Source organism: Geotrypetes seraphini, chromosome 7 (assembly GCF_902459505.1).
Source record: "Geotrypetes seraphini chromosome 7, aGeoSer1.1, whole genome shotgun sequence".
NCBI classification, from domain to species: Eukaryota; Metazoa; Chordata; class Amphibia; order Gymnophiona; family Dermophiidae; genus Geotrypetes; species Geotrypetes seraphini.
This window is the reverse complement of record NC_047090.1, coordinates 194,849,634-194,865,132: the sequence shown is the minus strand read 5'-3', so window position 1 is coordinate 194,865,132 and position 15,499 is coordinate 194,849,634. Positions and strand designations below refer to the sequence as shown.

General features: G+C 50.2%; 1 protein-coding gene across 2 annotated transcripts in view; it reads left to right on the top strand.

The window, feature by feature from the left end:
• The window catches only part of FCF1 (FCF1 rRNA-processing protein), a 46,802-nt gene that overhangs the window by 17,527 nt on the left and 13,776 nt on the right, over window positions 1-15,499 (top strand). For both annotated transcript variants that reach the window (XM_033951583.1, XM_033951584.1), the window contains exons 5-7: window positions 10,095-10,167; window positions 14,343-14,430; window positions 14,636-14,730. In XM_033951583.1, coding sequence (XP_033807474.1) covers window positions 10,095-10,167; window positions 14,343-14,430; window positions 14,636-14,730 — 256 coding nt within the window. The remainder of the gene's footprint in view (window positions 1-10,094; window positions 10,168-14,342; window positions 14,431-14,635; window positions 14,731-15,499) is intronic.

The following is a 15,499-nucleotide window of genomic DNA, read 5'->3' as shown; positions in this document are numbered from 1 at the left end:
CGCGCCGCTACCCACAAAAATCCACTCCTGCCTTCTCGCGGCCTCCGCCCAGGCGTCCGCAAGCCCACCATCGGGCCCTGCCCAAGTCCCAACCGCCTGCGACTACCAAACCATCCCCGTCCTTTTGACGGGATACGCGGAAGGGGGCGGGCCCCCTCCGCCATAGTCCCAGGCCTCCTTCCCATCGGGGGTCGCCTCAAAGTCTTTTACCCTCGCTGGGAACAAGTCACGTCGGACGCATGGGTCCTTGGCGTGATCTCATCAGGATACTCTCTCAACTTTTGGGCCATTCCTCCAGACAACCCCCCAAGGAATTGCCCTCCCAACCGGACGCAACTATCCCTACTCCTCTCCGAAGCTCGAGATCTGCTTCACCTGAGAGCAGTGGAGGAGGTTCCCCCCGGCCAACGGGGGAAGGGCTTCTACTCCCGTTACTTCCTGGTACCGAAAAAAACGGGAGACCTTCGCCCAATACTAGACTTGAGACGCCTCAACAAATTTCTGGTACGGGAAAAATTTCGGATGCTTTCCCTACCGACCCTCTACCCCCTGATCGACGAGGGCGACTGGCTCTACTCCCTCGATCTGAAGGAGGCATACACACACGTTCCAGTGCACCCCGCCCACCGCAAGTTCTTGCGTTTTCAGGTGGGAGACCTGCACCTGCAATACCGAGTCCTCCCCTTCGGCCTAGCATCGTCACCTCGGGTCTTCACCAAGTGCCTCGTGGTGGTCGCAGCTACCTTACGCTCCCAAGGTCTTCAGGTATTCCCCTACCTGGACGACTGGCTGATCAAAGCCCCGTCCAGGGAGGGGGTTATCTCAGCGACCCAACAGACTATTATCTACCTACAGAGTCTGGGGTTCGAGATAAACTTCCCCAAATCCCAACTACGCCCCTCGCAGTCCCTACAATTCATCGGGGCAACGCTGGACACGGTTCGCCTCCGTTCCTTCCTCCCCCCTCCGCGTCTAGAGGCGTTAGTAAGTCTGAGCCGAAGGATCTTACTGCTGACCTCTGTATCAGCTCGACAGATGATGACTCTCCTGGGCCACATGGCCTCCACCGTCCATGCCACACCCTTCGCCTGTCTACATCTGAGAATCCCTCAATGGACCCTGGCCTCTCAATGGCGTCAAGACCGGGACCCGATCGATCGTCCCGTGACAGTGACTCCTTCCTTGCAACGATCGCTCCGCTGGTGGGCCAACTCTTCAAATCTTTCCAAAGGTTTGCTCTTCCTTGCCCCTCCTCACCACGGTACTCACCACGGACTCGTCGGAGTACGCTTGGGGAGCCCACCTGGACGGCCTCCGCACTCAGGAGATGTGGTCAGCAGAAGACCGCCACTGTCACATCAACGTGCTAGAGCTCCGGGCCATCTATCTCGCAGCTGTAGCTTTTCAACATCTGCTTCACGACCGGGTGGTCCTCATCCGAACCGACAACCAGGTAGCAATGTACTACGTAAACAAACAAGGGGGGACAGGGTCTTGGTCCCTCTGTCGGGAAGCCATATGCCTCTGGAAATGGGCAATCTCCAACAACACCTTCCTTCGAGCGGTGTACATACAAGGAGAACAAAACTGTCTGGCGGACAGACTCAGCCGCCTCCTCCAGCCACACGAGTGGTCGCTGCACTCTCAGACCCTACGACAGGTGTTCGAAAAGTGGGGGATGCCTCAAATAGATCTGTTCGCATCCCCCCACAATCACAAACTGCCCCTCTTCTGCTCCCGGATACACTCCCCGGACCGACTCGAGGCCGACGCCTTCCTCCTCGACTGGGAGGGAAGGTTTCTGTACGCGTTTCCGCCGTTTCCTCTGATCCTGCGGACGCTGGTCCACCTGAAAACGGTGAAAGCCACCCTGATCCTGATTGCTCTTGCTGGCCACGCCAGCCTTGGTTTTCCCTTCTACTTCAACTCAGTGTCAGAGATCCACTGCCTCTGCCTCGGTTTCCCTCTCTACTATCACAGAGTCAGGGTTCGCTGTTACATCCCAATCTTCAATCTCTTCATCTGAATGCTTGGTTTCTTTCCCCCTGACTTCTCTCCCCGTGTCTCAATCAGTCAAGGAGATATTGGAGGCCTCTAGAAAGACCTCGATGAGAACCTGCAATTCTCAAAAGTGGACCAGATTCTCAGCCTGGTGCTCCTCTCACAGCCAGGACCCGGTGTCGGTCCCCGTCCCTCTGGTCCTTGACTATTTACTTCAATTATCTCACTCCGGCCTAAAGAACAACTCCATTCGAGTACATCTCAGTGCGATTGCTGCCTTTCATCAGCCCCTGGAAGGAAAAGCCCTCTCGCTCCACCCCTTAGTCTCTCGCTTCATGAAGGGTCTTCTGAATGTCCACCCTCCTCTCAAACCCCCTCCGGAGGTTTGGGACCTTAACTAATGAAACCTCCATTTGAGTCCCTAGACAAATGCCATCCTAAATTCCTCACGTGGAAGGTGATTTTCCTGCTTGCACTCACTTCCGCCCGGCGAGTTAGTGAGCTATAGGCTCTGGTAGCGGACCCACCCTTCACTGTTTTCCACCATGACAAGGTGGTACTCCGCACACATCCAAAGTTCTTGCCTAAAGTAGTGTCTGATTTTCACCTCAATCAGTCCATCGTCTTGCCCGTGTTTTTTCCTAAGCCCAACTCTCACCCCGGAGAGGTGGCACTTCACACTCTTGACTGCAAGAGAGCGTTGGCCTTTTAACTCCAACGCACTCAACCACACCGGAAAGTCCCACAATTGTTTTTGTCCTTCGACCCAAACCGGTTAGGCCACCCAGTTTCCAAGCACACCTTGTCCAACTGGTTGGCCGATTGCATCATCTTTTGCTACGCTCAGGCTGGTCTCGCGCTGCATGGTCGAGTAACGGGACACAAGGTCCAAGCGATGGCAGCATCCATAGCATTCCTCAGGTCCACACCTATTGAGGAAATCTGCAAGGCTGCCACGTGGTCTTCGGTTCACACTTTCACCTCCCACTACTGTCTGGACTCACTGTCCAGGAGCAATGGCCGGTTCGGCCAATCGGTTTTGCGAAATCTATTTGCTTAAATTGCCAACTTCCCTCCATCCCTTTTCAGTTAGCTTGGAGGTCACCCACATGTGAGAATATCATGCCTGCTTGTCCTGGGATAAAGCACAGTTACTTACCGTAACAGGTGTTATCCAGGGACAGCAGGCATATATTCTCACAACCCGCCCTCCTCCCCGGGGATGGCTTCTTTGCTAGTTAAGTGAACTGGAGACCACGAGGGGATGCGCCCCCTAGTGGAGCAGGAAGGCACGCATGCGTGGAGCAGCAGAGCAAACTTAAATCTTCAATCAAGTTTGCTTGAAAATGCTTCCGCATCGGGGCTCCGTAGATGACGTCACCCACATATGATAATATCATGCCTGCTTGTCCTGGGATAACACCTGTTACGGTAAGTAACTGTGCTTTATCCCAGGACAAGCAGGCAGGTATTCTCACTAGTGGGTGATGTCATCCGACAGAGCCCCGATACGGACATCTTGCAAGCATGTCAGAAGTTTCGAGATGCCCGCACCGCGCATGCGCCAGTGTCTTCCCGCCCGATGCTCCGGGCGTGTCTCCTCAGTTCTTTTTCTTCCGCGGAGCTGAGAAGTCTATCTTCAATTTGCGCCCATTGAATCTCTTTTTTTGCCTTCTTTTTTGCCGCGGGTTGAGTTCTTTTGGCTCTCCTGTGCATTTATTTCTTTCTTTGATTTCTTTAAAAAAAAAAAAAAAAAAATTTTTCCTTCCGATACCGGGTCGGCCGCGTGGCTGGGGCCCCGCGCCTTCGACCTTGCGGCGGAGCTTTTCCGGCCTATGTCCCGGCCGATCACCGGTTTTAAAAAGTGTAGCAAGTGCCAGCGTGCGATTTCGCTCACGGACCCTCATCGACGCTGCTTACAGTGTCTGGGACCGGATCACTTTCCGAAATCGTGCCGGCCTTGCTCCACTCTGACGGCGAGAGCGTTTAAGCGTCGCTGTCTGCTGTGGGAGTCCATGTTCAAGATGGAAGCTTCATCGGATCCTGCAGCTTCGACATCGACATCGACAGGTGCTTCGACTCCTTCTGCGAAGCCCTCTGCCTCCCCGGCTGCTTCGGGCCTCCTGAAACCGGCGTCGTTCACACCGGTTTCGGCCCCGGCTTCAGCGCCGGATCCTTCATCCGTCTCCTCGGAGCAGGTATCGACCCCGACAGTTCCTCCGGTGGTGCTCAAGGTGCCGAAGACTGGCAAGCAGAAGCACGTAGTACCCAAGGAGCGCGGAGACCGTGCAGAAGGGCCCCCTTTTGGTGCGGATCCCTCCATATCGGCTTCGTTGCGGTCCATCCTGGAGGCTCAGTTCGTGGAGCTCATGCAGACCATGGGGCCTCGGCTGATTGCCACCATCCAGGGTGACCTTCCAGCTTCAGCTTCGAGGGGCGGACCGACTCCTCCTCGCCGCACTATCTCGTTACTCGGCGAGGAGGAGCAGCGAGCGGTGTCCGCTCGAGGAGGTCCTCCGTTAGCGCTGTACCTCCTTTGGAACCGATTTCCTCGAGGAGGGCCTCCCTTAGTCATATGCCTCTCTTGGAGCCCATCCCCTCGAGGAAAGCCTCGTTTAGTGATCTGCCTCCCTTGGAACCGATTACTCCGCCCCATGACTCAGTGTGGCGTCCACCTTCGGAGCCACCCAGTCCTGGGCATAGCAGGAAGCAGGACGAGTTCTTCCGAACCCCCTATCAAACCTGGGCGGCGGCGGGGGAGCCTCCGACTCTGCCGCCTCTGCGATCGACTGCCTCGAGTCCAATCTGCTCCTTGGAGGCGTCTGAGCCAGTTTCTCAAAGACGGGCTCGATCCCCTTCCAGGCATCGGGAGGGGCATCGATCCAGACATTCTTCGAAGCATTCCTCTCGACACTCGACCGTCTCGCCTCAGAAGAAATTGCCTCGGTTGGGGTATGCTGCTTCGACTGGGTCTCCTCCTCCGGGCCTGGAATTCGAGGACCCCGAGGTTTTCTACTCGTCCTGTTGCTCGCAGGCCTCTCTGGAGCCTGAAGCCTCTTCTTCTTCTAGTCCGTCTCGCAGACCGGCGACGGCAGACCAACTGTCCTTTTCATCGTTCCTCAGGCAGATGGCGGATGACATGGACATTACTCTCGATGCTGGGTCTCGATATTCCAAAGAGTATCTCGATACCATGCACTTGCCTCGTCCTCCAGCAGAGTCCTTACGGCTTCCCCTGCACAAGCTCCTCGACCAGACCTTCATGCGATGCTTCGAATCTCCTTACTCTATCCCTGCGGTCCCTGGCAAATTGGATGCGCGGTACCGCACGGTGCATCATAAAGGCTTCGAGGGTCCTCAGCTTTCTCACCAGTCCCTCCTGGTCGAATCCTCGCTCAAGCGGTCTCATCCTGGCCAGGTCTATGCTTCAGTGCCTCCGGGCCGCGAGGGCAGAACCATGGATAAGTTTGGTCGACGTATCTATCAGAATTCGATGATGGCGTCTCGAGTCCTGAATTACAATTTCCACTTTGCAGCCTACTTGGAATTTTTTCTACCTGTGCTTCGGAAGTTCACACCATACATCGAATCCCAGGCTAGGTTTGAGTTTGAGGAAGTGGTTGCTTCGCTGTCCCAACTTCGGCTTCAGTTAATGCAATCTGCCTATGATGCGTTCAAGCTCTCCGCCCGAGCGGCGGCCTGCTCGGTGGCGATGCGCCGGTTGGCCTGGTTGCGGACCATTGATATGGACCCGAATCTTCAGGACCGCCTGGCAAACGTCCCGCGTGCTGGGGCGGATCTTTTTGACGAATCCATCGAGACTGTCACGAAGAAGTTGTCTGACCACGAAAAGTCCTTCCAATCTATCCTTCGGCCGAAGCCTAAGCCTCAGCAGTCTCGACCTTCTCGTCCGCCATTGATTTATCAGAGGCGTTCTCAGCCGAGGCAAACTCCTCCTGCGAGGCAACCGGCGAAGCGTCAGCCTCCCCAAAAGGGTCAGCCTAAGTCTCAATCGCCTGCTGTCCCTAAGACCACTCAGCCTTTTTGACTGTCTCGTCGAGGGCATAACCAACCTCGTTCTGCCTCCCCCTGTTTTTCCCATCGGAGGGCGCCTCCATCATTTTTATCATCGCTGGGAGGCCATAACAACCGACCTCTGGGTCCTTACTATCATCAAGGAAGGATACTCTCTTCATTTCCATCGGGTCCCTCCGGACCACCCTCCGAGAGAGTATCCTTCCAACTTGACTCAGACCGCCCTTCTTCTCCAGGAAGCTCAGGCTTTGCTCCGGCTTCGTGCAGCGGAGCCAGTCCCGACGGACCAACTGAACCAGGGGTTTTACTCCCGGTACTTCCTTGTTCCGAAGAAGACGGGCGACCTGCGACCCATTTTGGACCTCAGGGCCCTCAACAAATTCCTAGTCAAGGAGAGGTTTCGCATGCTGACACTTGCTTCTCTCTACCCTCTCCTCGAGCAGAACGACTGGTTATGCTCTCTGGATCTCAAGGAGGCCTACACTCACATTCCCATTCATCCGGCCTCCCGCAAGTTCCTCAGATTTCGGGTGGGACATCTACATCTGCAGTATCGAGTGCTTCCATTCGGCCTGTCCTCGTCTCCCAGAGTCTTCACAAAGTGTCTGGTGGTGGTGGCCGCTGCACTCCGGAACAGGGGTCTTCAGGTATTTCCATACCTCGACGACTGGCTCATCAAGGCCCCGTCAGCTCCAAGGGTCATTTCGGCGACCTTGACCACGATCTGCTTCCTGCAGAGCCTAGGCTTCGAGATCAATTTTCCCAAATCTCATTTGCAGCCTACCCAGTCCCTTCCCTTCATCGGGGCGGTACTGGACACCATCCAGCTTCGAGCATTCCTTCCTCCTCAGCGCATGGATGCTCTTCTTCGTCTCTGCCAGTCTGTATCTTCTCGCCAGTCCATCTCAGCGAGACACATAGAAACATAGAAGATGACGGCAGAAAAGGGCTACAGCCCATCAAGTCTGCCCACTCTGCTTACCCACCCCTGTCTATGCCCTAATGACCCAATTTCCTTATCCAGTACTTTATATTTAGTACCCATTCCATGTAGGCCAGCTAGAACCAGACCTAAATACCTGAGCCTAAGTTGTGCGTGGATCAGGCATATTCTATCTATAACAATGTGCATAACTTTTAGGAGCACCCACGACCCCTTTTCAAATTCGTGCACGGCAACTGGCACATACATTTTACAGAATCCTGCTTTTCAAGTTGTGCATGTAATTTTGAAATAGTGCCAACTAGCATCAATTAAGTTGTTAATTGCCAAATAGGCACTGATTATCTACAGTTCATGTGACGCCCTTTGCCAGGCTCCATCTCAGAATTCCTCAGTGGACCCTAGCTTCTCAATGGACTCAAGTGTCAGACCCGTTGACTCGACATGTCATAGTCACTCCTGCTCTTCGGCAGTCTCTACTTTGGTGGATGACCTCTTCGAATCTATCCAGAGGTTTGCTGTTTCACATTCCTCCTCATCAGAAGGTTCTCACAACCGATTCCTCGGCCTATGCCTGGGGGGCTCATCTGGATGGGCTTCGCACTCAGGGGTTCTGGACCTGTGCAGACCGACTCCATCAAATCAATCTTCTGGAGCTCAGAGCCATCTTCAATGCTCTTCAAGCTTTTCAATATCTGCTTCACGACATGGTGGTCCTCATTCGCACCGACAATCAGGTCGCCATGTATTATGTCAACAAGCAAGGGGGCACGGGCTCGGCCTCCCTCTGCCAGGAAGCTCTCAGAGTCTGGGATTGGGCGGTTCGCCACAACACCTTCCTCAAAGCTGTCTACATTCAGGGGAGGGACAATGTCTTGTCGGACAAACTGAGTCGTCTTCTCCAGCCTCACGAATGGACACTCCACTCCAAGCCCCTTCATCAGATCTTTGCTCAGTGGGGAACGCCTCAGATAGACCTTTTTGCGGCTCCCCACAATTTCAAGCTGCCTCAGTTTTGCTCCAGGATCTACGCTCCTCATCGCCTCGAGGCAGATGCTTTTCTGCTGGATTGGAGGAATCGCTTTCTGTATGCGTTTCCGCCATTCCCTCTCATTCAAAAGACTCTAGTCAAACTGAAGTCCGAACATGCCACCATGATTCTGATAGCTCCTCGGTGGCCCAGGCAACCTTGGTTCTCCCTTCTACTTCAACTCAGCAGCAGGGAACCGTACCTACTTCCAGTGTTTCCTTCACTGCTTACTCAGCATCAGGGGTCTCTGCTTCATCCCAACCTGCAGTCTCTCCACCTGACAGCTTGGTTCCTCTCAACGTAACCCCGCACCAGTTTTCCCAGGCGGTGAGGGATGTCTTGGAGGCTTCCAGGAAGCCTGCTACTCGTCAATGCTACTCCCAAAAATGGACTAGATTTTCTTCATGGTGTATTTCCAATTCTAAGGAGCCTCAGCGAGCCTCCCTATCCTCTGCTTTGGACTATGTTTTACATCTGTCTCAGTCTGGTCTCAAGTCGACATCTATACGAGTCCACCTGAGTGCTATTGCGGCTTTCCATCAGCCTCTCCAAGGGAAACCTCTCTCTTCTCATTCTGTGGTTTCCAGATTTATGAAAGGACTTTTTCATGTCAATCCTCCTCTCAAACCGCCTCCAGTGGTTTGGGATCTAAATGTTGTCCTTTCTCAGCTTATGAAACCTCCCTTTGAGCCTCTGAGCAAGGCTCCACTAAAGTTTCTCACTTGGAAAGTGGTTTTTCTGGTGGCCCTCACATCTGCTCGCAGGGTCAGTGAGCTTCAGGCCTTGGTGGCGGACCCACCTTTCACAGTATTCCATCATGACAAGGTGGTCCTCCGCACTCACCCGAAATTCCTGCCTAAAGTGGTCTCTGAATTTCACCTCAACCAATCCATTGTGCTTCCAGTGTTCTTTCAGAAGCCTCATTCTCATCCTGGAGAATCAGCTCTTCACACTCTGGACTGTAAACGTGCTTTGGCTTTCTACTTGGATCGCACCAAACCACACAGAACTGCTCCTCAACTTTTCGTCTCCTTTGATCCAAACAAGTTGGGACGACCTGTATCGAAGCGCACCATCTCCAACTGGATGGCGGCTTGTATCTCTTTCTGCTATGCCCAGGCTGGATTACCCCTTCCCTGTAAGGTCACAGCACATAGGGTCAAAGCAATGGCAGCCTCTGTAGCCTTCCTCAGATCGACACCGATTGAGGAGATTTGTAGGGCTGCCACTTGGTCCTCGGTTCATACGTTCACCTCTCATTATTGTCTGGATACTTTCTCCAGACGGGATGGGCAGTTTGGCCAAACTGTGTTACAAAATTTGTTCTCCTAAGTTGCCAACTCTCCCTCCATCCCATTGAGGTTAGCTTGGAGGTCACCCACTAGTGAGAATACCTGCCTGCTTGTTCTGGGATAAAGCAATGTTACTTACCGTAACAGTTGTTATCCAGGGACAGCAGGCAGCTATTCTCACGTCCCACCCACCTCCCCTGGGTTGGCTTCTCTGCTAGCTACCTGAACTGAGGAGACACGCCCGGAGCATTGGGCGGGAAGGCACTGGCGCATGCGCGGTGCGGGCATCTCGAAACTTCTGAGTTTCTTCAAGCAAGACATGCTTGCAAGATGTCCATATCGGGGCTCTGTCGGATGACGTCACCCACTAGTGAGAATAGCTGCCTGCTGTCCCTGGATAACAACTGTTACGGTAAGTAACATTGCTTTTCCTGCACCATTCAGGATATCCCATGCCTTCCAGGAAGCACGATATGGTAAGGTTTTACACTTTGTGCAGGTTACCTTGGTCTTTCTCATCTTCTTGCACTAAGGGTCCTCTGCTCACAGAAGGTTCACTAATAGGTATCAGCTGTGTGAAATATGCTTCTATATTCCCTTCTCACCCAATTTCCTTCTTTTGCAGCACTGCTGTCTAAACATACTTCTGGGTAATAAATGATAAATCTCTTCCCAGAAGAAGCCTAGGATTTTAGTTGGAAGCAGAATTTGAACTGTAGTTTTCCTGGTTGTTAGCCCATTTTTCTAATAAAGTGATCAGTATTTCTTATTGAGGACTTTCCCATCTATACAGGTGTTCCCTGTATTACAGACTGTGTAATGGCAGAAATTGAGAAACTGGGACAAAAATACCGAGTGGCATTGAGGTAGGTACAGCAAGCATTTAACAGAGGGGAACATTCACCCTTTATTGGTTAATCTTATTTGTTCTTACGGCAACTCCTCCAGCCTCTTAACCATTTTAGTCTCCTTCTTCATGTATGGCGACCAATGCTGGACGCAGTACTCCAGGTGAGGGCGCACCACAGCCCGGTACAATGGTCTGCGTGCCGGACTCTTTGGATTCATCTTTGGCTGGGAACACTGCCTCAAGGGTCATCTTAAGTGAACATCATTTCAAAGGCCAGCTTCTTGTTGATACAGGTCTGGATGACCTCTATATAAATGCTGCCTAGGTTATTCCTCCGAGAGACATACCCAGGGCTACACCCGCGTTACAACAGTTCTAGTTCCAGGCGTCCTCAGGCCTTGGGTTCCTTTGCAGTGGCTGTGTTTAAAAAGCCATGATGATGCCAGGGGTCGGGCTTGGCTTCTTCATCTCGGAGGAAGCCAAGCCAGAGGCTGCCTTCAAAGTTTTATCAGGAGTGAACTCGACCTTCGGACACTAGTTAGTCCTCCTTCCTTTGCCCGCCTCTGGCTTTGTTTCTGGACCGAAAAGACGGAGGTGATCAGTGGAGTGCCGCAGGGCTCGGTCTTGGGCCCGATCCTATTCAACATCTTCATAAGGGACTTGGCTGAGGGACTTCAAGGTAAAATAGCGCTATTCGCCGATGACGCCAAACTATGCAATGTAGTAGGCAGGAACACGTCAGACCAAAGCACAGGGCCAGACGGAAACTCAATGCCTGACAGTATGGTGCACGACCTACTCCTACTGGAGCACTGGTCCAGGACCTGGCAACTCAGTTTCAATACCGAAAAATGTAAAGTCATGCACCTGGGCAGCCAAAATCCATGCAAGACGTACACCTTTAATGGTAAAATCCTACAAAGGACTGTAGCAGTACGTGACTTAGGGGTGATCATCAGTGAGGACATGAAGACTGCCAAGCAAGTGGAGAAAGCTTCATCTAAGGCTAGACAAATCATAGGTTGTATACGTAGGGGTTTCGTCAGCCGGAAGCCCGAAGTCATTATGCCATTGTACAGATCCATGGTGAGACCCCATCTGGAGTACTGTGTACAATTTTGGAGGCCGCATTACCGCAAAGATGTGCTGAGACTTGAGTCGGTCCAACGTATGGCCACCCGGATGGTCTCGGGGCTCAAGGATCTCCCGTATGAGGAAAGGCTGAAAAAATTGCAGCTATACTCACTCGAGGAACGCAGAGAGAGGGGGGACATGATCGAGACGTTCAAATATCTCACGGGCCGTATAGAGGTGGAAGAGGATATCTTCTTTTTCAAGGGCCCTACGGCAACAAGAGGGCATCCGTGGAAAATCAGGGGCGTGAAACTACACGGTGACACCAGGAAATACTTCTTCACCGAGAGGGTGGTTGATCACTGGAATAATCTTCCACTGCAGGTAGTCGAGGCCAGGAGCGTGCCTGATTTTAAGTCAAAATGGGATCGCCACGTGGGATCTCTTCACAGAGAAAGGTAGGGGAGGTTTATTGGGGTGGGCAGACTTGGTGGGCCGTGGCCCTTATCTGCCGTCTATTTCTATGTTTCTATGTTTCTACCTCTTAGATATTGAGATGCTGGAACCTGTTCCAGAACACAAATTGGGCTTAGGCAGATGATACTAATACTTCATCATACCCCAGAAAGACTTGGAGGATTGGAGACCCATTCTGAATCTAAAGTTGGTCACCCACTTCTTGCAGATTCCTCACACACTTTTTAGATGCCTTTAGATCCTGAGATACAAACACCCCAAGGTCCCTCTCTCCAACTGTGCTTATAAGCCTCTCACATCCCAGAACTTACAGTTCCCTCGGCTTTCTACCCCCCAAATGCATCACTCTGCACTTTTTACGCATTGAATTTTAGTTGCCAGATGCTAGACCATTCTTCTAACTTTTGCAGATCCTTTTTCATGTTTTCCACTCCCTCTGGGGCAGTGGTCTCAAGGTCGCAGCCCAGGGGCCGCATTTGGCCTGCCAGGTACTATTTTGAGGCCCTTTATAGTATAAAGAATTATTCTTTATGGAAAACTTGTGCCTTAAGTATCCGGCGGTCACGTTCTAGAACATTGCCCGCCTCACTGCTGTAATCTCACACAAGCACTTTCCTGCATCTGTATGTGATTGTCCTCTCCACTCCACCTCACAATCACGTACAGATGCAGGAAAGCGCTTGTGTGAGGTTACAGTAGTGAGGCGGGCAACGTTCCAGAACTTAAGGCAGTGTAGCTTGTGCGTGTGACCGTTGCTGGAGGAGGTGAGAGCTGAAGGCGGTTGCGGACATGACCATCGGACACAAGGCACAAGTTTTCCATAAAGAATAATTCTTTATAATACCGAGGGCCTCAAAATAGTTGGTCCAAAATTTTGTCTCTTGCAGTTGATACTTTGATAGTTTTTCACTTTCTACATGTTGCACTGCTTTCAGCTGTGTATAGCTGAAATTATCAGATGCAATTAAGGAAAGATTTATAAACTATAGTTTATAAATATCTCCTTAATTGCTTCTGATAATTTCAGATAATCCACATTTTGGATTTGTAGGTACTTACCTCATGCAAAGTTGTCATTTCTTTAATAAGACATTAACTATTTTTTCTACGGCCCTCCAAGTACCTACAAATCCAAAATGTGGCCCTGTAAAGGATTTGAGTTGAAGACCACTGCTCTGGGGTGTCCACTCTTTCAAATCTTGGTATCATCCACAAAAAGGCTAACCTTACCTTCTAACCCTTCAGCAATGTCGCTCACAAACATATTGAACAGAATCGTTCCCAGCACCAATCCTTGAGGCACTCCACTACTCGCCTGACCATCCCCTGAGTGAATTCCATTTACCACTACCCTGTGGCGTCTGTTCGTCAACCAGTTTTTAATCTAGTTCACCACTTTGGGCCTAACTTCAGCCCATGCATTTCTTTGCATTGAATTTTTCACTCCCTCCTCGGTGTCTATTCTGTTGCAAATCTTGGTATCATCCATAAAAAGGCAAACCTTTCCTTCTAACCCTTCAGCAATGTCACTCACAAACATATTAAAACATGATCGGTCTTAGCACCGAACCCTAAGGGATTCCACTACTTACCTTTCCTTCCTCCGAGCGACTTCCATTAACCACCACCCTCTGGCATCTGTCCGTCAACCAGTTTCTAATCCAGTTCTCCACCTTGAGTCCTAACTTCAGCCCTTCAAGTTTGTTCAAGAGTCTCCTATGAGGAACCGTGTCAAAGGTTTTGCTGAAATCTAAATAAATCGCATCTAGTGCACATCCTTGATCCAGTTCTCTGGTCACCCAGTCAAAGAATTCAATCAGATTCGTTTGGCATGATTTACCTTTAGTAAACCCATGTTGCCTCAGATATTGTAATCCATTAGATTATAAGAATTTCACTATCCTTTCCTTCAGCAATGTTTCCATTATTTTTCCAATAACTGAAGTGAGGCTTACTGGCCTGTAGTTTCCTGCTTCATCTCTGCAACCACTTTTGTGCAGAGGGATCACATCCGCTCTTCTCCAGTCCCGTGGAACCTCTCCCGTTTCTAATGATTTATTGAACAAATCTTTTAGAGGACCTGCCAAAACCTCTTGGAGCTTCCTCAATATCCTGGGATGGATCTCGTCTGGTCCCATAGCTTTGTCCACCATCATATTTCTTCTGGGTACCAAAGTTCATTAGGACCATATGAAAAAAGGACAGTAATGATGATGGATCAAGGCCTTTTGAAGAGTAAAAAAACAGAACAAAACTTGTATACATATAAAAAAACTTAAAAGAAAGTGGAGTACGTTTCTAAAGAATGAATGTTATGCTGCAGTTGATGATATTAAAATTTGTAACCCAGTCTCTGTCTCAGCATCAATAATGGATGTAAACCTCCCCCAGCCGACAAGTAGTGTCCCAACAAAGATACCCTCTAGCATGCCAGTTCCCAAAAACTGTATAAGTCTTATATGGATTTAAATAAAGCTCTAATCTATAAAGTTATGCCCAGTCTAATGGTAGGTGTTTTGTGTTAAATAAATATTGCATTTTGCATTGCTCCCTGAATCCTCTCCCTTGAGAATCACCAGTACACTTTCTACTTATTTGTTTACTAATGGATTATTCTCATGAACCTCCTATTGTTTCTAGGATAGCCAAAGATCCAAGGTTTGAGCGCCTGCCATGTTCACACAAAGGAACTTATGCAGATGATTGCTTAGTGCAGAGAGTCACTCAGGTACAGAGTTTAATTACATTCAGCTGCCCATTTGCCCTGTTTCCATGTTCAGTAGTGTTTTTATTATCCATAAAGTAGAATTAAATTATCAAATCAAAACTAATTGGGGGAAAGTATATAGGGGTGGTGGATTTGCTGGTAGGCTCCATATGGCTTGGAGCTTCTCAGATTAAAAATTTAGACCTCATCTTTCTTTCTTTTGTAGCATAAGTGTTACATTGTGGCTACAGTGGATAGAGACCTAAAAAGAAGAATCAGGAAGATCCCTGGAGTTCCCATCATGTACATTTCAAACCACAGGTCAGATGATAACTAGTAATGCTTGAAGTCAGTGTGTAAGCATTCCGTGTGGCAAGAATAGTACTTGGGAAATAGTTTTGCTCAGGAGCTTACATGCCCCTAGCAGAATTTGTCTAAGATATTTCCAGTGCAATAGGTGTGTCATTCCATGTCCACAAGCCATCTGCAGAAGGAATCCACTCTGATTTTTTTCTGTATCCCTCCTTCACTGTGAGCTCTACTGCCACCTGCAGTTTTTCCTCTTCTGCATGCGAACCGGAAGGAGTGTTTCTGTTTTGCTCGCTCTCTCTTATTTTATTTGGAGTTTTCAACCTTTATTCGGTGTTCAGTGCTTTCACCTTGGCTTCATCTCTGCCTGCGTGAAGAAGCAGACGCTGGTATTTTTGGAGCTTGGAGCCACCCCGCTTTTCTTTCTCACCTACTGCTTAGCAGGGGTTCGAGCACAGGCTATTAGGCATCTGTCAGTGTTAAAGGCCTGTTTAAAATCCCACCTTTTTGAAAGTGCTTTAGTTTCTTAACTCCTCTCACCTTGGGTTCTGCATCCCCTATCTACCCTCTATGTCAGTGGTCTCAAACTCAAACCCTTTGCAGGGCCACATTTTGGATTTGTAGGTACTTGGAGGGCCGCAGAAAAAATAGTTAAATGTCTTATTAAAGAAATGACAATTTTGCATGAGGTAAAACTCTTTATAGTTTATAAAACTTTCCTTTAACAGTTAAAAGGAAAGATATATAAACTATAAAGAGTTTTACCTCATGCAAAATTGCC